The 20,061-nt window shown below is 44.7% G+C and overlaps 1 protein-coding gene across 1 annotated transcript in view; it reads right to left on the minus strand.

Annotated features, from left to right (window-relative positions):
- LOC126298176 (uncharacterized) overlaps positions 1-14,724 on the minus strand; it is a 348,855-nt gene extending 334,131 nt beyond the window's left edge. Inside the window, exon 1 of the mRNA XM_049989485.1 lies at positions 14,265-14,724. Coding sequence (XP_049845442.1) covers positions 14,265-14,724 — 460 coding nt within the window. The remainder of the gene's footprint in view (positions 1-14,264) is intronic.
- Positions 14,725-20,061: the final 5,337 nt, after the last annotated feature.

Here is a 20,061-nt window from a genome sequence, read left to right on the forward strand (position 1 = left end):
GACACATTGTTGGATGAACCATTCGCAGAAGTGTACCCGTGGAGGCCAATCAGCTGCTGATAGTGCCTGCACACGCTGTACATGGTACGGAAACAATTGGTTCTCCCGTTGAACTCCCCATACAGTGACGTGGTAAACGTTACCTTGTACAGCAGCAACTTCTCTGACGCTGACATTAGGGTTATCGTCAACTGCACGAAGAATTGCCTCGTCCATTGCAGGTGTCCTCGTCGTTCTAGGTCTTCCCCAGTCGCGAGTCATAAGCTGGAATGTTCCGTGCTCCCTAAGACGCCGATCAATTGCTTCGAACGTCTTCCTGTCGGGACACTTTCGTTCTGGAAATCTGTCTCGATACAAACGTACCGCACCACGGCTATTGCCCCGTGCTAATCCATACATCAAATGGGCATCTGCCGATACCGCATTTGTAAACATTGCACTGACTGCAAAACCACGTTCGTGATGAACACTAATCTGTTGATGCTACGTACTGATATGCTTGATGCTAGTAATGTAGAGCTATGAGTCGCATGTCAACACACTTACCCTCCTTCAATTGGGCCAACTGGCGGTGAATCGAGGAAGTACAGTACATACTGCCGAAACTAAAATGAGCTCTAACATGGAAATTAAGCGTTTCCGGAGACATGTCCGCATAACATCTTTTCTTTATTTGTGTGTGAGGAGTGTTTCCTGAATGTTTGGCCGTACCTTTTTGTAACACCTTGTATAAACTGCCATTAACAGCACAACAGACCCATGTACAGACTGCCGTTAACATCACAACAGAAACGGCAGCATTTGATCTGGTGCTGTAACTCGGAAGCATGGACTGCTGACGAATGGCGTTGTGTTGTATTCAGCGATGAACTGCGGTTTTGATTACCCCAGATGACCATCTTCGGCGAGTAAGATGGTGACTAGGGGAGAGGTCCCATTGTCCCAACATTTTGGAGGGTCACAGTGATGTTTCTCCTGCCGTCATGGTGTGGGGAGACATCGGCACGACTTCAGGTCACAGCTGGCAGTAACTGAGGGATGTCTGACAGCACAACGGCATGTTACAGGTATCCACGTGTGTTACCTTTCATGTGATAGTATCGAGGTGCCGTTTTTCAACAACGCAATTCTCACCCACACATGGAAAGTGTCTGCGTGATGTTGAGGTACATCACGTTGCCACCAAGATCTCCACATCTGTCCCCAATAGAACCCGGATGGGACCAGCCGGGACGTCAGCTCTACTCCAGTGCCACTATCCAGGACATCACCTATTACGTCAGTTGTGGGCTACCTTGCCTCAGGTGGGCATACAATGGCTTTACGACACACTTCCCGACCGAATTAGTGCATGCATCCAGGTTAGAGGAGATACCATGTCATTTTGATAAGTCGGCTCATTCTGTAAACTTCTGTGTAAATTTGATTGAGTTGTGTAAGCAGTGAAATAACATCACATACCCTTTCAACCGGAGAAGTTTCATCTCATTTTCTCCTTCTCATCTGGGAGTCCCACTTTTTTTTTCCAGACCGTGAATAAATGTATAAATACGGAATATACAGGGTGTTACAAAAAGGTACGGCCTAACTTTCAGGAAACATTCCTCACACACAAATAAAGAAAAGATTTTATGTGGACATGTGTCCGGAAACGCTTAATTTCCATTTTAGAGCTAATTTTAGTTTCGTCAGTATGTACTGTACTTCCTCGATTCACCGCCAGTTGGCCCAATTGAAGGAAGGTAATGTTGACTTCGGTGCTTGTGCTGACATGCGACTCATTGCCCTACAGTACTAGCATCAAGCACATCAGTACGTAGCATCAACAGGTTAGTGTTCATCACGAGCGTGGTTTTGCAGTCAGTGCAAAGTTTGGAAATGCGGAGTTGGCAGATGCCCATTTGATGTACGAATTAGCGCGGGAGAATAGCCGTGGCGCGGTACGTTTGTATCGAGACAGATTTCCAGAACGAAAGTGTTCCGACAGGAAGACGTTCGAAGCAATTTATCGGCGTCTTAGGGAGCACGGAACATTCCAGCTTATGACTCGCGACTGGGGAAGACCTAGAACGTCGAGGACACCTGCAAAGGACGAGGCAATTCTTCGTGCAGTTGACGATAACCCTAATGTCAGCGTCAGAGGAGTTGCTGCTGTACAAGGTAACGTTGACCACGTTACTGTATGGAAGGTGTTACGGGAGAACCAGTTGTTTCCGTACCATTCACAGTGTGTGCAGACACTATGAGCACTTGATTGGCCTCCACGGGTACACTTTTGCGAATGTGTTCATACAACAATGTGTCAATCCTCAATTCAATGCAGATGTTCTCTTTACGGATGAGGCTTCATTCCAACGTGATCAAATTGTAAATTTTCACAATCAACATGTGTGGGCTGACAATAATCCGCACGCAATTGTGAAATCATGTGAGAAGCACAGATTTTCTGTGAACGTTTGGGCAGGCATTGTTTGTGATGTCTTGATTGGCCCCATGTTCTTCCACCTACGCTCAATGGAGCACGTTATCACGATTGCATACGGGATACTCTACCTGTGCTGCTAGAACATGTGCCTTTACAAGTACGACACAACATGTGGTTCATGCACCATGGAGCTCCTGCACATTTCAGTCGAAGTGTTCGTACGCTTCTCAGCAACAGATTCGTTGACCGATGGATTGGTAAAGGCGGACCAATTCCATGGCCTCCACGCTCTCCTGACCTCAACCCTCTTGACTTTCATTTATAGGGGCATTTGAAAGCTCTTGTCTACGCAACCCCGGTACCAAATGTAGAGACTCTTCGTTCTCGTATTGTGGACGGCTGTGATACAATACGCCATTCTCCAGGGCTGCATCAGTGCATCAGAGATTCCATGCGACGGAGGGTGGATGCATGTATCCTCGCTAACAGAGGGCATTTTGAACATTTCCTGTAACAAAGTGTTTGAAGTCACGCTGGTACTTTCTGTTGCTGTGTGTTTCCATTCCATGATTAATGCGATTTGAAGAGAAGTAATAAAATGAGATCTAACATGGAAAGTAAGCGTTTCCGGACACATGTCCACGTAACATATTTTCTTTCTTTGTGTGTGAGAAATGTTTCCTGAAAGTTTGGCCGTACCTTTTAGTAACACCCTGTATAAACATGTTGACACGAATACAGCGTCCTCTTAAAAGGACGCACGTCATAATGAGCTATCACTTGCAAATTGCATAATGGCCGAATTCGCGATCGTGTTGAATAAATACATTTAATAACAGTCCAAGCTGAAATGTTGTCCCTTCTATAGCTAAAGGCTTGTATTTCAGCCTGCTTCCAGCTCGTCTCTGAACTGAAGTTTCCGTTTCCCTATTGCAACTGTGGACTGCTTGTCAATATTCCTCGTCCGCAGCTCGTGGTCGTGCGGTAGCGTTCTCGCTTCCCATGCCCTGGTTCCCGGGTTCGATTCCCGACGGGGTCAGGGATTTTCTCTGCCTCGTGATGACTAAGTGTTGTGTGATGTCCTAAGGTTAGTTAGGTTTAAGTAGTTCTAAGTTCTAGGGGACTGATGACCATAGATGTTAAGTCCCATAGTGCTCAGAACCATTTGAACCATCAATATTCCTCTTGTAAACATACGATAATAATATGCTCCAATATTTACCTCATATCTTAAGCTGAGCTCGTACTTTTACTTCGCAATTATAGGATTTAATTTCCTTGTGTATGTACTCCTCATATCTCAACAATTACGCTAGTAATAGCAACGATCAGGTGAAATAAAAGCTGGAAGGAAAATGTTGACAAATGCACAAAGATACTCAGTAATTTATGCGTCCAGTAGCCTGAAATTTAAATCGTCCGCTAATTAAGAACAAGTCCAAGTCCGGTCTGAATAAGAGGTAACAGGTTGTGTGAACTATGTCAAGGGCGTCTACACTGGCTGTCTCAGGTTCAGTTTCAGCCGTTCGCGCCCTTCACATGCAGACGAAAACAAATCAAGAATAGTTACGCACTGGAGAAACAAGAGTGAAAATATTTAGTTTATCAGTAGAGATATCGTAGACTATGTCAAAGTACCCATGTTATACATTCTGACGTTACAATCTAGGACATAATTTAAGATAAATTATGCTGTATCATGTAAGTATGCTGTATTCTTATCCATATGGTTCAGTACTTCAAAGGACAATTTTTCACTAGTGGAATAGTTCTAAATGAGGGACGTCACCATCATTATTGCCCCCAGTATCGTCCGTGATCACAGTCAACGAGCAAAACCCCTTTGTACTTGTGTAGCATACAATAGGTCTGCTTATTTTCAGTTTGTTATTAACATTTTGCCACTCATCATTGAAAACTAATGATAGTTTTAGCATAAGTATAGAAGTTATTGACCTAGCTGCTGTGAATCTTCCAGATGAATGACAGACATATGAAATAGAATACAAGTTAGTGTAAATTCCGAACTACGGCATTCGTGTGGTGACCATGCGTTATATCGTTAGCCAAATGAACTCTACGGATATGGTGGTTTTTATCTGTATGTGGAGTATGGCTGATTCACGGACACAGAGGAAAGGGGAAGAAAGAAAAGTAGAAGCATTTAAGATGTGGATATGAAGGAGGATGGAAAGGATAAGAAAGGTAGATGAAGTGAGAAATGAGGATGTTTTGAGAAGAGTGGAAGAAGAAGAGGCATTTTAAAAGCAATCAGAAAGAGGAAACACAGTTGGCTTGGAAACTAGATAAGAAGAAATTGTTTACTGGTAGATGTTATGTAAGGAATGGTGAATGGAAGATAAAGAAGAAGAAGAAGAAGAAGAAGAAGAAATAGACGCAGAAGACACTAGATGGTGTATGGTATAAATAGAAAACTATTGTGTGAAAACGAAGAGGGTAGCAAATGATAGGACTGCATGGAGAGCTAGATGCATCTATCTGCTCTATGGCAGAACACTGATGATAATGTGCAAAAACGGAAAACTCTCAATGGCTCCAACAGGTGGCAGAAAAATTGTCAGTACATGTTTTCATTTCAGCTTCGGTTCGCCAAACCGTTTCGTATGATTTGGAGGTCGGTATCTCTGCTAATACTGATTGATAACCACAGAATCAATATTTTGTTCATGTATGGCCCAAAAAAGGGGATATTTTCTCTTCCAGAGTTGGCGATTGATCAAATCAATTGGTTGATTGGTTCAACATCAAATCACAGGTAGGCAGAGAATAAAACGCGGTCCTTCTATTGTGTCTCCATTCATTACCCTCACCCGCAAAAAAATTTGTAGAATTTCGGCGTCTGTCCTTTATGATATAAACATTAGGCGCCTACACGTGTAGGCGCCATCTCCACAAAGTACTGCAGAAAGTTAGTTGTAATATTTTCTTCGCCAGCAACCAGCAAGCTATTTTTAAAATGTAACGATGTATCTCATTGTAGTTTCCCATTGACGCTATTATTCTCAGCTTCTTCCAATACCTCTTGATGTTCCAAATGGAGTCTTCGGTCATTTGGACACAGTTTGGGAGACTCCTATTTCTATTCGCTCTATGACTGGTGGACCTATTTCCTGTAAACGCAGTACGCCTGTTCCCCGCAAGTCGTCGAAGACTGTTGGCAGAGAACGCACGTAGTATACCAGAATCATTTTCCCCACTTCCTGTTCCATCTGTGAACTGTACGCTGGAAGAGCTGTCGTCACCTCTCTGCTTGAAGTCATTTTTTTTTAATTTTATCGTTGCGTCATTACGCTACCTGTATGTTGATGGAAGTAGTATGTTTCTTGAGTCATTTAGGACCGTACATCTACATCTACATCTACATCTACATGACTACTCTGCAATTCACATTTAAGTGCTTGGCAGAGGGTTCATCGAACCACAATCATACTATCTCTCTACTATTCCACTCCCTAACAGCGCGCGGGAAAAACGAACACCTAAACATTTCTGTTCGAGCTCTGATTTCTCTTATTTTATTTTGATGATCATTACTACCTATGTAGGTTGGGCTCAACAAAATATTTCGCATTCGGAAGAGAAAGTTGGTGACTGAAATTTTGTAAAAAGATCTCGCCGCGACGAAAAACGTCTTTGCTGTAATGACTTCCTTCCCAATTCGCGTATCATATCTGCCACACTCTCTCCCCTATTACATGATAATACAAAACGAGCTGCCCTTTTTTGCACCCTTTCGATGTCCTCCGTCAATCCCACCTGGTAAGGATCCCACACCGCGCAGAATTATTCTAACAGAGGACGAACGAGTGTAGTGTAAGCTGTCTCTTTAGTGGACTTGTTGCATCATCTAAGTGTCCTGTCAATGAAACGCAACCTTTGGCTCGCCTTCCCCACAATATTATCTATGTGGTCTTTCCAACTGAAATTGTTCGTAATTTTAACACCCAAGTACTTAGTTGAATTGACAGACTTGAGAATTGTACTATTTATCGAGTAATCGAATTCCAACGGATTTCTTTTGGAACTCATGTGGATCATCTCACACTTTTCGTTATTTAGCGTCAAGTAAATTCTGAAACTAAGGCTATCCACGATGCACAACGACTTTCTGCATTATAACCTGCTGCAATTTGATGACGATTTCTGTGACACTATGAACTCACGAGAAAGCACAGGCCACCTCTATGAATCATTACTTTCCTTTCATTTAATCTAACATTGCAAGGGTCCCAGATCGTAAAATAAGATTCAAGAATTGATCTAGAAAAAGTTTTGTAGAGGGCCTCTTTGAAGCTTGAGTTACACTTTCTTAGGATACTTCAAAGAAATCTCATGATGGCATCGTCCCATCTGACCCTTTCATCGGCCCTTCCCACTGATACATTTATGTGCTCGTTGTACTCCCTCGATCATATACTGTTAGATGTTTAACAGTTTTGCCTAAACGCCGATCTTGTTATCAAATGAAACGGACGCTTTTGTCAACTTACGTATATTACATTACACAGTGCCTTACAAAAAAAGTGAAACATCCAAAAGACATGGTAGTATGTCAGGGTAACTTCGTACATGTAACACCATTGCTGACTATATTATACATAATTAGTGTTGCAGTTTTCTGTGAAACGTATGTGGGGCGTTAACAGCAAAATATGTTGAGTGATAACTGAAGGACACGGAGATAACGGCGTGCTACTGTAAGAAGAGGACTATCAGCACCTGGCAGAGTTTGTAAGGAGCCTCCTTGTGGGCCTCAGTTTGGCTGGCTTGTCGAACTCTGCAATATCCAGATTTTTGTTGCATTCAGATGTGACAATGGCCTGATGCTAGACTACAGGGCAAGCACACTCGTCGTTAATGTTCCAGTCGACGTCTGATCACAAGAGAGGATTGTCATAATTGTGCACGAAACACGACCGAACCCCTTTACATCTACATTTGCCATCCGGGAACAAGAAATGGACTCCCTGCCCCGTTCTATGTTACCTCACACCATTGGTTGGACACTAACAGGAGGCGGACTAGAGAATTACCGTCCCATGCGTAGGCTGCCGTTAACACCACAGCACAAACGGCTGCAGTCTGAATCCGCATCTCGTGTCCAGTGGCTGGCGTTGCTGCCTCTGGAACACGGGGTCCCGGGTTCGATCCCCTGCCAAATTGGGGATTTTCTCTGCCCGGGGACTGGGTGTTTACGTTGTCCTCGGGATTTCATCCTCATTACCACCATTCGTGACAGTGGCTAGATTGGACTGTGTAAAAATTGAACTGTGTCAAAATTGGGATTTTGTTCGGGTGCTGGTGACCGCGCCACAAACCAAACATCATCATCAGCTGCGTTCGGACTGTTACTGTGACCGGGGAGCGTGGACTGCTGATCAATCGATTGTGTTTAGCGATGAATCGCAGTTCAGCACTGCACCCAGTAACCATTGTCGACAAGAATGTCTGCGACCTGAGGAGACTCCAATTCCACTAGGTGATCGTGTCTCCTCGTATGATATCTCTCGTGCGACAGTATCGTGCTATCATTTTTCAACATGACAATGCCTGATCGCACGTTGCACGCGTCTCTAATATCTGTTTGCATGATGTCGAGCCAGCATCGTAGCCAGTAAGATCCCCAGATCTGCCCCCTACGCAACATGTGTGGGACTGGCTTGGATGTCAAGTACATCTGGTGCAAGTATCGAGCTTATCAAGGACCAGTTATAATAACTGTGAGCCACCTTGTCTCAAGAAAGACTACAACAACTTTATGATATCCTCCCTCACTAAATCGGTGCATCCATCCAGGCAAAACGTGGAGCAAAGCAATTCTTATAAGTTGGTTCATATTGCAAAGTTCTTTGTAAATACAACTCGGTATTGAAATCACTGAAATATCAACACAAATCTCCTCAACCCGTCAAGTTTCATTTAGTTTCATACTCGCCCTCTGGGTGCTTCACTTTTTTCGTCAGGCAGCACCTTCCTTGTCTGCGAACATCCTCATACATCTATAGAACTTATCGGTTCCTCTGAAAGGGCACGGCCGACTTCCTTCCCCATCCTTCCCTAAACCGATTAGACCGATGACCACGCTGTCTGGTCTCCTTCCCCAAAAACCAACCAACCAACCTACAGAACTTATCACCATGCCATTTAGTTATATCGTGAACAGTAGCGTTCCTATCAAGCTACCTTAAACAGCACTGGCGTCTCATTCCGGCTGTAGATGTCTTGCCGTTAAGGAAGAACGACGTACAGAATTCAGTTTCCTAAGAAGTAACGAGTCCAGTCTCATATCTGTCTGAAAATTCTATATGCAAATATTTTATTTACTGGTGACAGTGTGGTACTGTATCGAAAGCTTTTTGAAACTTGGCATCAACCTGAGCTCCACTTGTCCCTGCCTATTAGATCTTAATGAACAGAGCAAACTGGGTTCCATACAATCAGTGCTTAAGGCAACCGAGCTGATTTCTACGTAGAAGTTGTTCGGTATTAAGAAAATTCATCATCGAGGGGAATATAAATCTTTCATGCGTCTGCAACATACTGACATTAGTTCAACAGATCTATAGCTATGCACATATTTACTGAAACCGATCGTATAGACATGATCTACCGGCAGATTTTTGCAGTCTCGCGGCACGCTTCGTTGTTCAAATAACCTGTGACAAATTGTTGACGGAAGGGGACCAGTTCTTTTGAATATTCGGTAAAGAAGCTAACTGGTTACCCATTACACCCAGTGACTTATTTTCTAAGCAGCGGCTTTAGCTTTGTTCTAGGACCAAAACTTTTTTTGGATTTTTTGATAGCTCAACAAGTTTCTAACCCAATCTAAGCCCTGGCATAGTTTTCTTTATGCTTTTTTCACTTCGTTCCGTTTTTGTGTGTCAATAAGGGATCGGTTTCATTTGAAAATACGTATCAGCTCTCTCTGTTTCAGTATTAACGTCCTGACATGTTATTGAACCATAGTGATTTCTTCCCATGTCTACCTTCCAGGGCACAAAATTATCTAAAATAAGGCCCACAGGACACCTGATATTTTGTAAAGATCCTCATAACTGTCGTACACGAACTTCAGTGTTTTCTGTTGGTTGCACAGGTAGCTTCTAATCATTTGATTGGTAAGTAGATGTACCTTCCTAACTTTCCGACCTTTCCTTTGGACACAAGCAACCACTTTGCGTAGAGTGAACCGTGAAATTCGGGCCTGTTTGTCACCAGGACATCCTATACGTTTTCCTTACTGGTGGACTGTCTCACCAGCTGCCCATGATAAATTTCGGAAAATACTACGAGTATAAATAATTATGTAAATAAAACAAATATTTTAATCTACCACTATTTAAATCGGAGTAAAACGTATAAAATAATTTCTAGTAGCCCCATACAGATTCTCAACCCCATACAGGTAATTCTGAAAAATTGTGATTGGGAATTTTTAAAAATTATGAAAATACTTGTAATATTTATAACGAAAAACGTGGGGAGCATGTAATCAATAATATTCATGCATCAATTATATATTGTATGCGACCCATGTTTTGCACTATTAATCCTACAAGTATTGTCATATGCATTAAAAATTCACTGTCACAAAATTTGCAGAACTATCTGCATGCGGTCATGCGCGTACAGCAAGCGTTCAGAATCCACACTTGACCTCTTTCCCGATCTAGCTGCTATTTCCTTATGTCGTGCCGTCATCCGCCTAACATTGCCGTTGTTGTTGTGATCATCAGTCGTAAGACAGTTTGTTGCAGCTCTCCACGCTAGTGTCTCATGTTAAAGTTTCTATATCTCTGAATATCTACTGAAACCCACATTCATCTAAACCTGCTTACTAAGTTCATTCCCAAGTCTCCCTCTAGAATTTTGCTCCCTGCCCCCACACACACAATCTTCCCCCAGCTACCAAACTGACTGTTCCTTGTGCCTCAGGATACGTCTTAGCAAACGACTCCTTCTTTTAGTCGAGTTCTGCCGTAAGTTTCTTTTTCTCAATTTAGATTCAGTACCCTCTCATCAGTAATTCGATCTGCGCATCTAATCTTCAACATGCTTCCATAGCACCACATTCCAAAAGATTCTATTCCCTTCTTGCGTGAACAGCTTTTCTTCCAAGCTCCACTTCTGTACGAGGCTAAACTCTAGACAAATGCCTACAGAAAAGTCTTCGTAACACTTATGTTTGTTAATTTCTTGTACATACTATTACTCCCACTTTACATTGTTCTCGTTGCAATGTATTATGTTTTCCAGACAAATACCCACAGAAAAGTCTTCGTAACACGTATATTTATTACCTTCTTATTCGTACTGATGGTCTCATTTGCCACTGTTTTCACTGCGTTGTAATATGTTTTTCAGATGCTTGAAAATGGCACTAATGCTGTGAATTGCAATCGTAAAATAAAACGCTAACAGCTAAAATCATACTGACATCGTTAAAAAAGCCTTAAATTTATATTAGACGTCCCAATAATGATCAGACCTTCCCTCTATGTAAGGCTGGACATTGCAGGTGGATCAGTTTCATTCCCAGGTGAGGCGGCTCTTGCTGACTCAGTTGTATTTTCAGCAATGGGCGACACCTCACAGTTTTTGTTAAGGCACACGCGGACAATCATACAGACAGCACTCATTTTCACCCTCTGCCTAGAGAGTCTCGAATCAGCGACTGTCGACCATTCACCCTGGGTTGGGGACGGTAGCAAAAGGCACTTGTTCATCTTCGATACTGTGAAAGATATTTCTTCTATTGCAAGCTCTTTGGTTTCATATTTTTGGAGGAGGTAATATGGACCAAAACAAGAAAAAAATATCTGGTAACTATAGGATCTAAAATGCGTATCTTAAGAGCTATGAGCACTTCTTCAGTAGAAGAAATATGTTTCACTGTGTCGAAGACGAACAAGTACTCTTACCTCCTAAGGTGAACATTTTACAGCCCATGTTTACCAGATTTTTTCTTGTTTTGGTCCGTACTACCACCTCTGAAAGTTGCCTACCCTATAATTTTAGCAGCAACAGTATCGGTACACGTATTCCACGGTCAGAGGTATCAGAGCGATTTTCGGTTATAACTTTCGACTTGATCGTTTCCGGAGGAGGGTACCTTACCTCAGCTTTCCATCATCCTTGAAAATTTCTGATGACATCTTTATGTCCTCATAGAAGTTTTTGTAGATGTTCCTGTAGATTTTACTTTTTTTTAGCTGCCTTCCAGCACGTCCTCGTAGTTTTATGGATGAGGCAGCGTGCTGTACAATGCCAGCGATGTCTTTTGATGTTGCTGGTCAGGTATGAGTCTCCAACTGCTCCAGCACAACCACTGAATGAGGTCTCAGACAAAGACATTTAATTATGGGCACAGTACACATCCCCACATAGATACTAACTGCAGAGTGATACTGTATTTTGTGCACATTCGAAGCTAACTTGTGTATTTATTTATACTTCGCTATTATCTATATAAGGTGCTTTGTTGGAGAACGTAGATGAAACATCTTTAGCTGAAACCGTAATGTAAGGGGCAGTCTAATGAAAACGAGACACATGGAAAAAATGTAAGTACACTGTTTATTATTTCAAAAGCAAACGCCGTAACGGTTAATATATTTATCTCACTATGAGACAAGACGGCCAGTACCTGCGTGGATAAATGTCTGGCGCTGCACATGGTACCGTGGTTGTACGAGGCGTGCGCCTCTTCGTCCGAAGCAAATCGACGGCCACGAATGTCTTTCTTCAGAGCTCCAAAACGTATGGATATCACATAGGCAGAAATCGTAGCTGTATGGATGTTGCGTAAGGGCTTCTTAGCGAAGCTTCTTTGCGTACTCATGTTGACTACGCTGCAGAAGTTTCGCTGGGAAGCCTTGTACACATCTTCCATACAGTCCCAACCTCTCCCCACGCGAGTTCTACATTTTTCGAGCCCTGCTGGAAAGCAGTCGTGGCAACGACTTGTTTCGGACGAAGAGGTGCACGTTTGAATACAATCACTGTTCTGCAGGCAAACAAAAAAGGTCTTCGACGAAGACACTGACCGTCTTGTCTTACAGTGGGATACAGATGGCGATTACTTTTGAAGGAATAAACACTACACTCACTTTCTTTGCAGCTGTCTATTTTTCATTTGACTGCCCCTTATGTAAACTACAAGGTCTTCGAAAAGTAGCCTTAAAATTGTTTGATTTCTTGGGGACGTATTTCATCTGTATTTTAGTTTGTTAATCAAAATCCCTTCTTCCGGGCGTGATTAAAATTTTCGTTGTTAGTGATATTTGCCTCATTTCATTACAGTGACATCAATTCAACTGACTTACATCTGTACGACACGGTCCGTTCTTCCAAAAATGCTATCCACACGTGCCTTGTAGAAGAACTTCGATAGCGATGGTCGGAAATCATAGGCGGAAACTTCAGAAACACTCAAAAGTTTGAGCGTAGGAGTGCTGAGGTAACCTAGTGACCCATAACAAGCACGACATCCGTGTTCGAGTCTTACCTGACACAAACAGTCTGTTGTCACGTTGTCACAATATGTTCATTTCCTGGAAGGTTCAGCAACTGTGACAGGTTTTCACTGAAATCTTTTCGTATCATTGCATTTTCATTGATTTCATTCACATAAAATCCATATTCGTTCCATTGCAGCGACATGAATTCAGTTAATTGGTTACCGTGTCAGATTTTAGGAGCGAATATTTCGTTAAGTTGCATGCAGACATTGCCACAAAAGAAATAGCGATATAAGCAAAGGTAACTACTTACGAGGGCAAAATTAGTGCAGGACAAACTGGCCAGTGTAGCTGTAGACGAATGGTCTGTCTGGTGCTGCATTGCGCACGCCGTAGCACAGGTAAGGAAGGCCCCTTTCGGCGGGGCGTCTCGGCGCCAGCCAGAACGCACCCTCGGGTGTGCGCCCCCGCCTCGCAGGGTAGGCGCGCCCGCACGGGGGTGGTCAGCCTGTAGTATTGATTACTCTCTATCCTCAGCCCCATTGGCGCTCCTCCCCTATCCCGCCGACGGACCTGCGCATCCCACCTCTCTTCTCGGAACTGACTACCGTATTTTCAAAATTGTTCTACATTTTAATTCTTTTTTTCTGTTTTAATTAGTGACCAGTCGAAATACGCGAATAAAGCACGAAACGTTCACGAGGCAGTAAAATTAACTGAATCACGTGCAACAGGAGTGGATGTCGAAGGAAATGAGTTCAGTAGAAACGCGCAATCCGTTGGGCGAGATGAGAAATCTAAAGACACGGAGAAACGACGGACAGCGGTTATCACGGTTTCTACAGCTTTTTCTCACGGCGATTTTTATATGCATTCGCAAGACCTGTATAAGTTACAAGACATGTCGACTTCGACAGTAGCTGGAATGACAACTGCTCGATACTAACGTGCGAATAGAATTAATCACTGGCACGTGTTCAAGTGTCACGGTACACTGACATAACGAACTACGAAATAACGCACTAATTCTCCTATCTCACGAAGACTGTCATTCGATACAAACCTTATATTCGCTTCCCAAGGAATACTGGAGGCGGAGCCACCGTTTTAGAACTGATTCTAAGGGTCGAATATCGTCTATTGCAATTTGGGTACCGAGTTCACTGGAAATGATGGGGTACGACCCAACAGTATAGAAAAATAGAAGTTGGCGAGAATATGATGAACAACCTCAATGTGTATGTAAAATGCAAGTTGTCCAGAACTCGAGGTACGACGATGTCGTCGCGGTAAGGGCTAAGGCTCGCGCGATTAGCGAACGGAGCAGCGGCGCAACGAGGTGGGCGTGGCCGTACCTGTAGATAGAGCGTCGGCGTCGGCGACGACGAGAGACGGCGGCTCCAGCAGCGCCGGGGAGAGCGGGCGCGGAGACGGCGGCGTCGGCCGGTGGCCGGGGCCCAGGCAGCCGGCGGAGGCGTCGGCCTCTGCCAGGGGCGCGCCGACGCTGGCGACGCTGGCGACGCTGTGGCGCGGGCTGCGGCCGTAGCTGCGCGGCTCCGGCGGGCACAGCAGGGCGGGGCTGACGCTGCCGCTGGCGCTGGCGCTGCCGCTGATGCTGGCGCCGGCGGTGGCGGCGGGCCCCGGGCTCAGGCTGCGCCGCTGGCGCTCCGCGTCGTGCGCGCCGACCGCCACGCTGGCGCGCCGCCCCCGCGCCGCCCGCGGCTCCCCGCCCACGCCACCGCCGCCGGGGGCCGGCGTGCTGCTCGCGCTGCGGGCTGCCCGCCGCCGCCGCGACGAGCACGACCTGCTCAGCATCGCTGCGCACACACAAAGCGTCGCTTTCTATTACCCACATTCTGCCCTCGTAGTCGACAGAAAATATGTGAACGACACCGTCTTCAGAAACCTGTGACTCCACTACGAGCTTCTAACTGACGGAACTGAAAATCTGCAATCGGTCATTCAAATAAATTCAATAGCACACTATAAGTCCTCACGGTAAATGTTCCGCACTAATATTCGCGCGGGATACATAGTTTTATATCTACATCTACATTTATATTCCGCAAGCCACCCAACGGTGTGTGGCGGAGGGCACTTTACGTGCCACTGTCATTACCTTCCTTTCCTGTTCCAGTCGCGTATAGAAGAACGACTGCCGGAAAGCCTCCGTGCGCACCCGAATGTCTCTAATTTTATATTCGTGATCTCCTCTGGAGGTATAAGTAGGGGGAAGCAATATATTCGATACCTCATCCGGAAACACACCCTCTCGAAACCTGGACAGCAAGCTACACCGCGATGCAGAGCGCCTCTCTTGCAGAGTCTGCCACTTGAGTTTGCTAAACATCTCCGTAACGCTATCACGCTTACCAAATTACCCTGTGACGAAACGCGCCGCTCTTCTTTGGATCTTCTCTATCTCCTCTGTCAACCCGACCTGCTACGGATCCCACACTGATGAGCAATACTCAAGTATAGGTCGAACGAGTGTTTCGTAAGCCACCTCCTTTGTTGATGAACTACAATTTCGAAGGACTCTCCCAATGAATCTCAACCTGGCACCTCCTTACCAACAAGTAATTTTATATGATCAGTCCACTTCAAATCGTTCCGCACGCATACTCCCAGATATTTTACAGAAGTAACTGCTGTCCGCAGCTCTTGGCCGTGCGGCAGCGTTCTCGCTTCCCCTCGCCCGGGTTCCCGGGTTCGATTCCCGGCGGGGTTCGATTCCCGGCGGGGTCTGGGATTTTCTCCGCCTCGTGATGACTGGGTGTTGTGTGATGTCCTTAGGTTAGTTAGGTTTAATTAGTTCTTAGTTCTAGGGGACTGATGGCCATAGCTGTTAAGTCCCATAGTGCTCAGAGCCATTTGAACCAAGTAACTGCTACCAGTGTTTGTTCCGCTATCATATAATCATACAATAAAGAATCCTTCTTTCTATGTATTCGCAATACATTACATTTATCTATATTAAGGGTCAGTTGCCACTCCCTGCACCAAGTGCCTATCCGCTGCACATCTTCCTACATTTCGCTGCAATTTTCTAATGCTGCAACTTCTCTGTATACTACAGCATCATCCGCGAAAGGCCTCGACAAAATACAATTACATGATTACTTTTTCGTTTTCCTTTCTAGTCTTCTGAGCTGAATTGAATCCGAACAGGCCTCCGAAGGTCCAACGTCACCCACCGACCGCCGTGTCATCCTCCGCTGACACGTCATTGGATGCGGATTTGAAGGGGCAGGTGGTCAGTATACCGTTCTTCCGGCCACTGTCAGTTTCCTTACCCAGGCCGCTACTTCTCACGCAAGTAGCTCCTCAAGTGGTCTCACAAGTGCTGTGTGCTACCCGCTTGCCAAGAGCGCTGGGCAGACCCGGATGGTCACACATCAAAGTGGTAGCCAAGCCCGGCAACAGGTATCTCCCGCACCTGACGGGAACAGGTGTTACTACGGTGGCAATGTTGTTGGCTTTGCTTGCTAAACTGCCTATTTGTTCATGTTCCAGACGTGTTTCGCCTTTTACATCAAGGCGTCTTCAGTTATATTTAATTTGAAATGATACAGATTTTCTTATATATGCGAAAACTTACATTCGGGACACAAAAGTCATGGGATAGAAATATGCACATATACATATACAGATAGTGTCGCGCACACACGATATAAAAAGGGCTGTGCAATGACGGAGTTGTCACATGCACTCACGTGATACATGTGAAAATGTTTCCGAAGTGGGGCCGACCTTTGGGCGCCGAGCGGTTCTAGGCGCTTCAGTCTGGAACCGCGCGACCGCTACGGTCGCAGGTTCGGATCCTGCCTCGGTCATGGATGTGTGTGATGTCCTTAGGTCAGTTAGGTTTAAGTAGTTCTAAGTTCTAGGGGACTGATGACCTGAGATGTTAAGTCCCATAGTGCTCAGAGCCATTTTTTTTCTTTCCCGAAGTGATTAACGTCGCACGACGGGAATTAACAGACTTGAAGGCGGAGTGGTAGTTGGAGGCAGATGCATGGGGCATTCGTCTTAAGAAATAGTTAAGGAATTTAATATTCCTAGATCCACCGTCTGAAGGGTGTGCCGAGAATACCAAATTTCAACAATTACCTCTCATCACGGACAACGCAGTGGCCGACGGCCTTCCCTTAACGACCGAGAGCAGCGGCGTTTGCGTAGAGTTGTCAGAGCCAACAGACAAGCAGCACTACTTGTGAGACGTACCACGAACATATCCGTTAGGACAAAGCATTGGTGTTAATTGGCTATGGCAGCAGACGATCGGCGCGACTGCCTTTGCTAACAGCACGACATCGCCTGTAGCGCCCCTGCTGGTTTCCTGGCCACATCCGTTGGACCCTAGACGACTGCGAAACCGTGGTCTGGTCAGATGAGTCCCAGTTTCAGTTGTTAAGAGCTGATGGTAGGGGTCGAGAGTGACGTAGACCCCACGAAGTCTTGGACCCAAGTTGTCAAAAAGGCACTGTGTCAGCTGCTGGTGGTTCCATAAAGGTGTGGGCTGTATTTACGTGGAATGGACTGAGTGTTCGAGTCCAACTGTACCAATTATGATCTAGAAATGATTATGTTCGGCCATTTGGAGTCCACCTGCAACCATTCATGGACTTCATGTCTGCAAACAAAGATAGAATTTTAACGGGCTACCATGCGCCTTTTCACTAAGCCAGAATTGTTCGCCATTGGTTTGAAGAACATTCTGGGCAATTTTACATCGAAATGAATCCTATAGAATATCTATGGCACGAAATCGAGAGGTCAGTTCGTGCACAGAATCCTACATCGGCAACACTTTAGGAATTATGTGAGGCTATGGAGGAAGCATGGCTCAGTATCTCTGCAGTGTACTTCCAACGACTTGTTCGGTCCATGCCACGTCGAGTTGCTACACTACGCCGGGCATGAAAACGTCCGACACGATATTATGAGGTATCCCATAACTTTTGTCACCTTAGTGAATAGTTGGTGCCATAGTTTATACACTGATAAATTACTGCTACTAGTTTTTCGTTTGTCCGGCCGAAATGTGAGTTCCCTCATCTGGCCGCAGGTTAGAGGTCGCAATGGCACTTCACTTATAAAACATCGACACAGTTTCGCTTCACGATATTTTTGTTCTGTAGCATGAAAGAGAAGCAGTGGGAGTGAGACAGGGTTATAGCGTATCCCGATGTCATTCAATCTGTACAATGAGCTAGCAGTAAAGAAACCCAAAGCAAAATTTGGAGTCGGAATTAAAGTACAGAGAGAAGAAACAAGAACTTTGTAATTTGTTGATGGCACCGTAATTCTGTCAGAAACAGCAAAGGACTTGAAAGAGTAGTTGAACGGAATGGACAGTGTATTGAAAGAAGGATGTAAGATGAATATCAACCAAAGGAAAAATGGATAATGGAATGTAGTCGACTGAAATCAGGCGATCCTCACGAATTAGCTTAGGAAACGAGACATTTAAAGTGGTATTGCTATTTGGGCAGCAAAATACCTGATGATGGCAGAAATAGAGATGATATAAAATATAGATTGACAGTGGCAAGAACAGCGTTTCTGAAAACCAGAAATCTGTAGACATCGAATACAGATTTAAGTGTTAGGTAGTCCTTTCTGGAAATATTTTCATGGGATGTAGCGATGTATGGAAGTGAAACATGGACGATAAACAGGTTACATTAAAAGAGAATAGGAGCTTTCGAAATGCGGTGCTGCAGAAAAATGCTGATGATTATATAGGTAGATCACATAACTAATGAGGGAGTTCTGAATAGAATTGGGCAGAAAAGAAAAATGTAGCTCACCTTGACTAGAAGAAGGGATCGGTTGACAGGACACATTCTATTCTAATCCAGAGAGCGGCTTAGAAAAGGCCGTCTCAAATCAGTTCAAGTGGCAAACTGCGGTCACTTGTTCACCAAAATCTGCTGTCGAAAAAATAATAAAGGAAATACTTTCACTAAACACTTTATAACTGGTACATGGAACGTACGTACTATACTGGATAATGACCATAAGACAGCACTTATTGCTAGAGAGCTGGCTAGATGTAACATCAACATCGCCGCCCTAAGTGAAACACATCTTAGTGACTCCGGAGAACTGTGTGAACGGCTCGGAGGTTAGACCTACTACAGGAGTGGGAAGCTATTTACCGAAAGGGCGGAAACTGGCGTAGGCTTTGCCATACGCAATAAACTGGCGTGTTCATTGACGGAACTTCCAAAAGGCACCAGCGACAGAATCATAACGCTCAGACTTCAACTAACATCTAAGAAATACATTCACCTGATCAGGTTTTACGCACCTACACTACCATCTCCCGATGAAGAGAAGTACAAGTTGTACCAAGACCTCCGATACCTACTTCAGGGCATTCCTTCAGCGGATAAAGTCCTGTTGCTCGGAGCTTTCAACGCCCGGGTTGACAGTGACTTCAATGCCTGGAATGGAGTCATTGGTCGCCATGGAACTGGAAAATGCAACTCAAATGGTCTTGATCTTTTAACTTTATGTGCTGAATTTGAACTCTGTTGAACAAATACATATTTTCAGATGCTCGATAAATATAAAACGATGTGGATGCACCCAAGATTTAAACACTGGCACCTTCTGGATTATGTGATCGTACGGAAAAAAAGACCTTGGTGAAGTAATGATGACACGTGCTATGAGAGGCGCTCAGGATTGGACAGACCATCGACTTGTGAGGTCCAAATTAAAAATAACTTTGAAATCACCACGCCGAGCGTCACACAAAATACCATTAGAATTATCCTGCAAAGTCTTGGTCCACGATCAGACTATGAGAGCAAAACTGCACGATGCATTCGGTTATGATGGGTTTTTGGTACCCGAGTCTGCCTCCGTAGATGAGCACTAGAACATATATGCTACCAAAATGCGCCGGCCGCGGTGGTCTAGCGGTTCTAGGCGCTCAGTCCGAAATTGCGAGACTGCTACAGTCGCAGGTTCGAATCCTGCCTCGGGCATGGGTGTGTGTCATGTCCTTAGGTTAATTAGGTTTAAGTATTTCTAAGTTCTAGGGGACTGATGACCACAGATGTTAAGTCCCATAGTGCTCAGAGCCATTTGAACCAACCGAACTGCACAGATGCGCCACAAAAGTCTTGGGAAAAC

This window comes from Schistocerca gregaria, chromosome X (genome assembly GCF_023897955.1).
Source record: "Schistocerca gregaria isolate iqSchGreg1 chromosome X, iqSchGreg1.2, whole genome shotgun sequence".
NCBI lineage: Eukaryota > Metazoa > Arthropoda > Insecta > Orthoptera > Acrididae > Schistocerca > Schistocerca gregaria.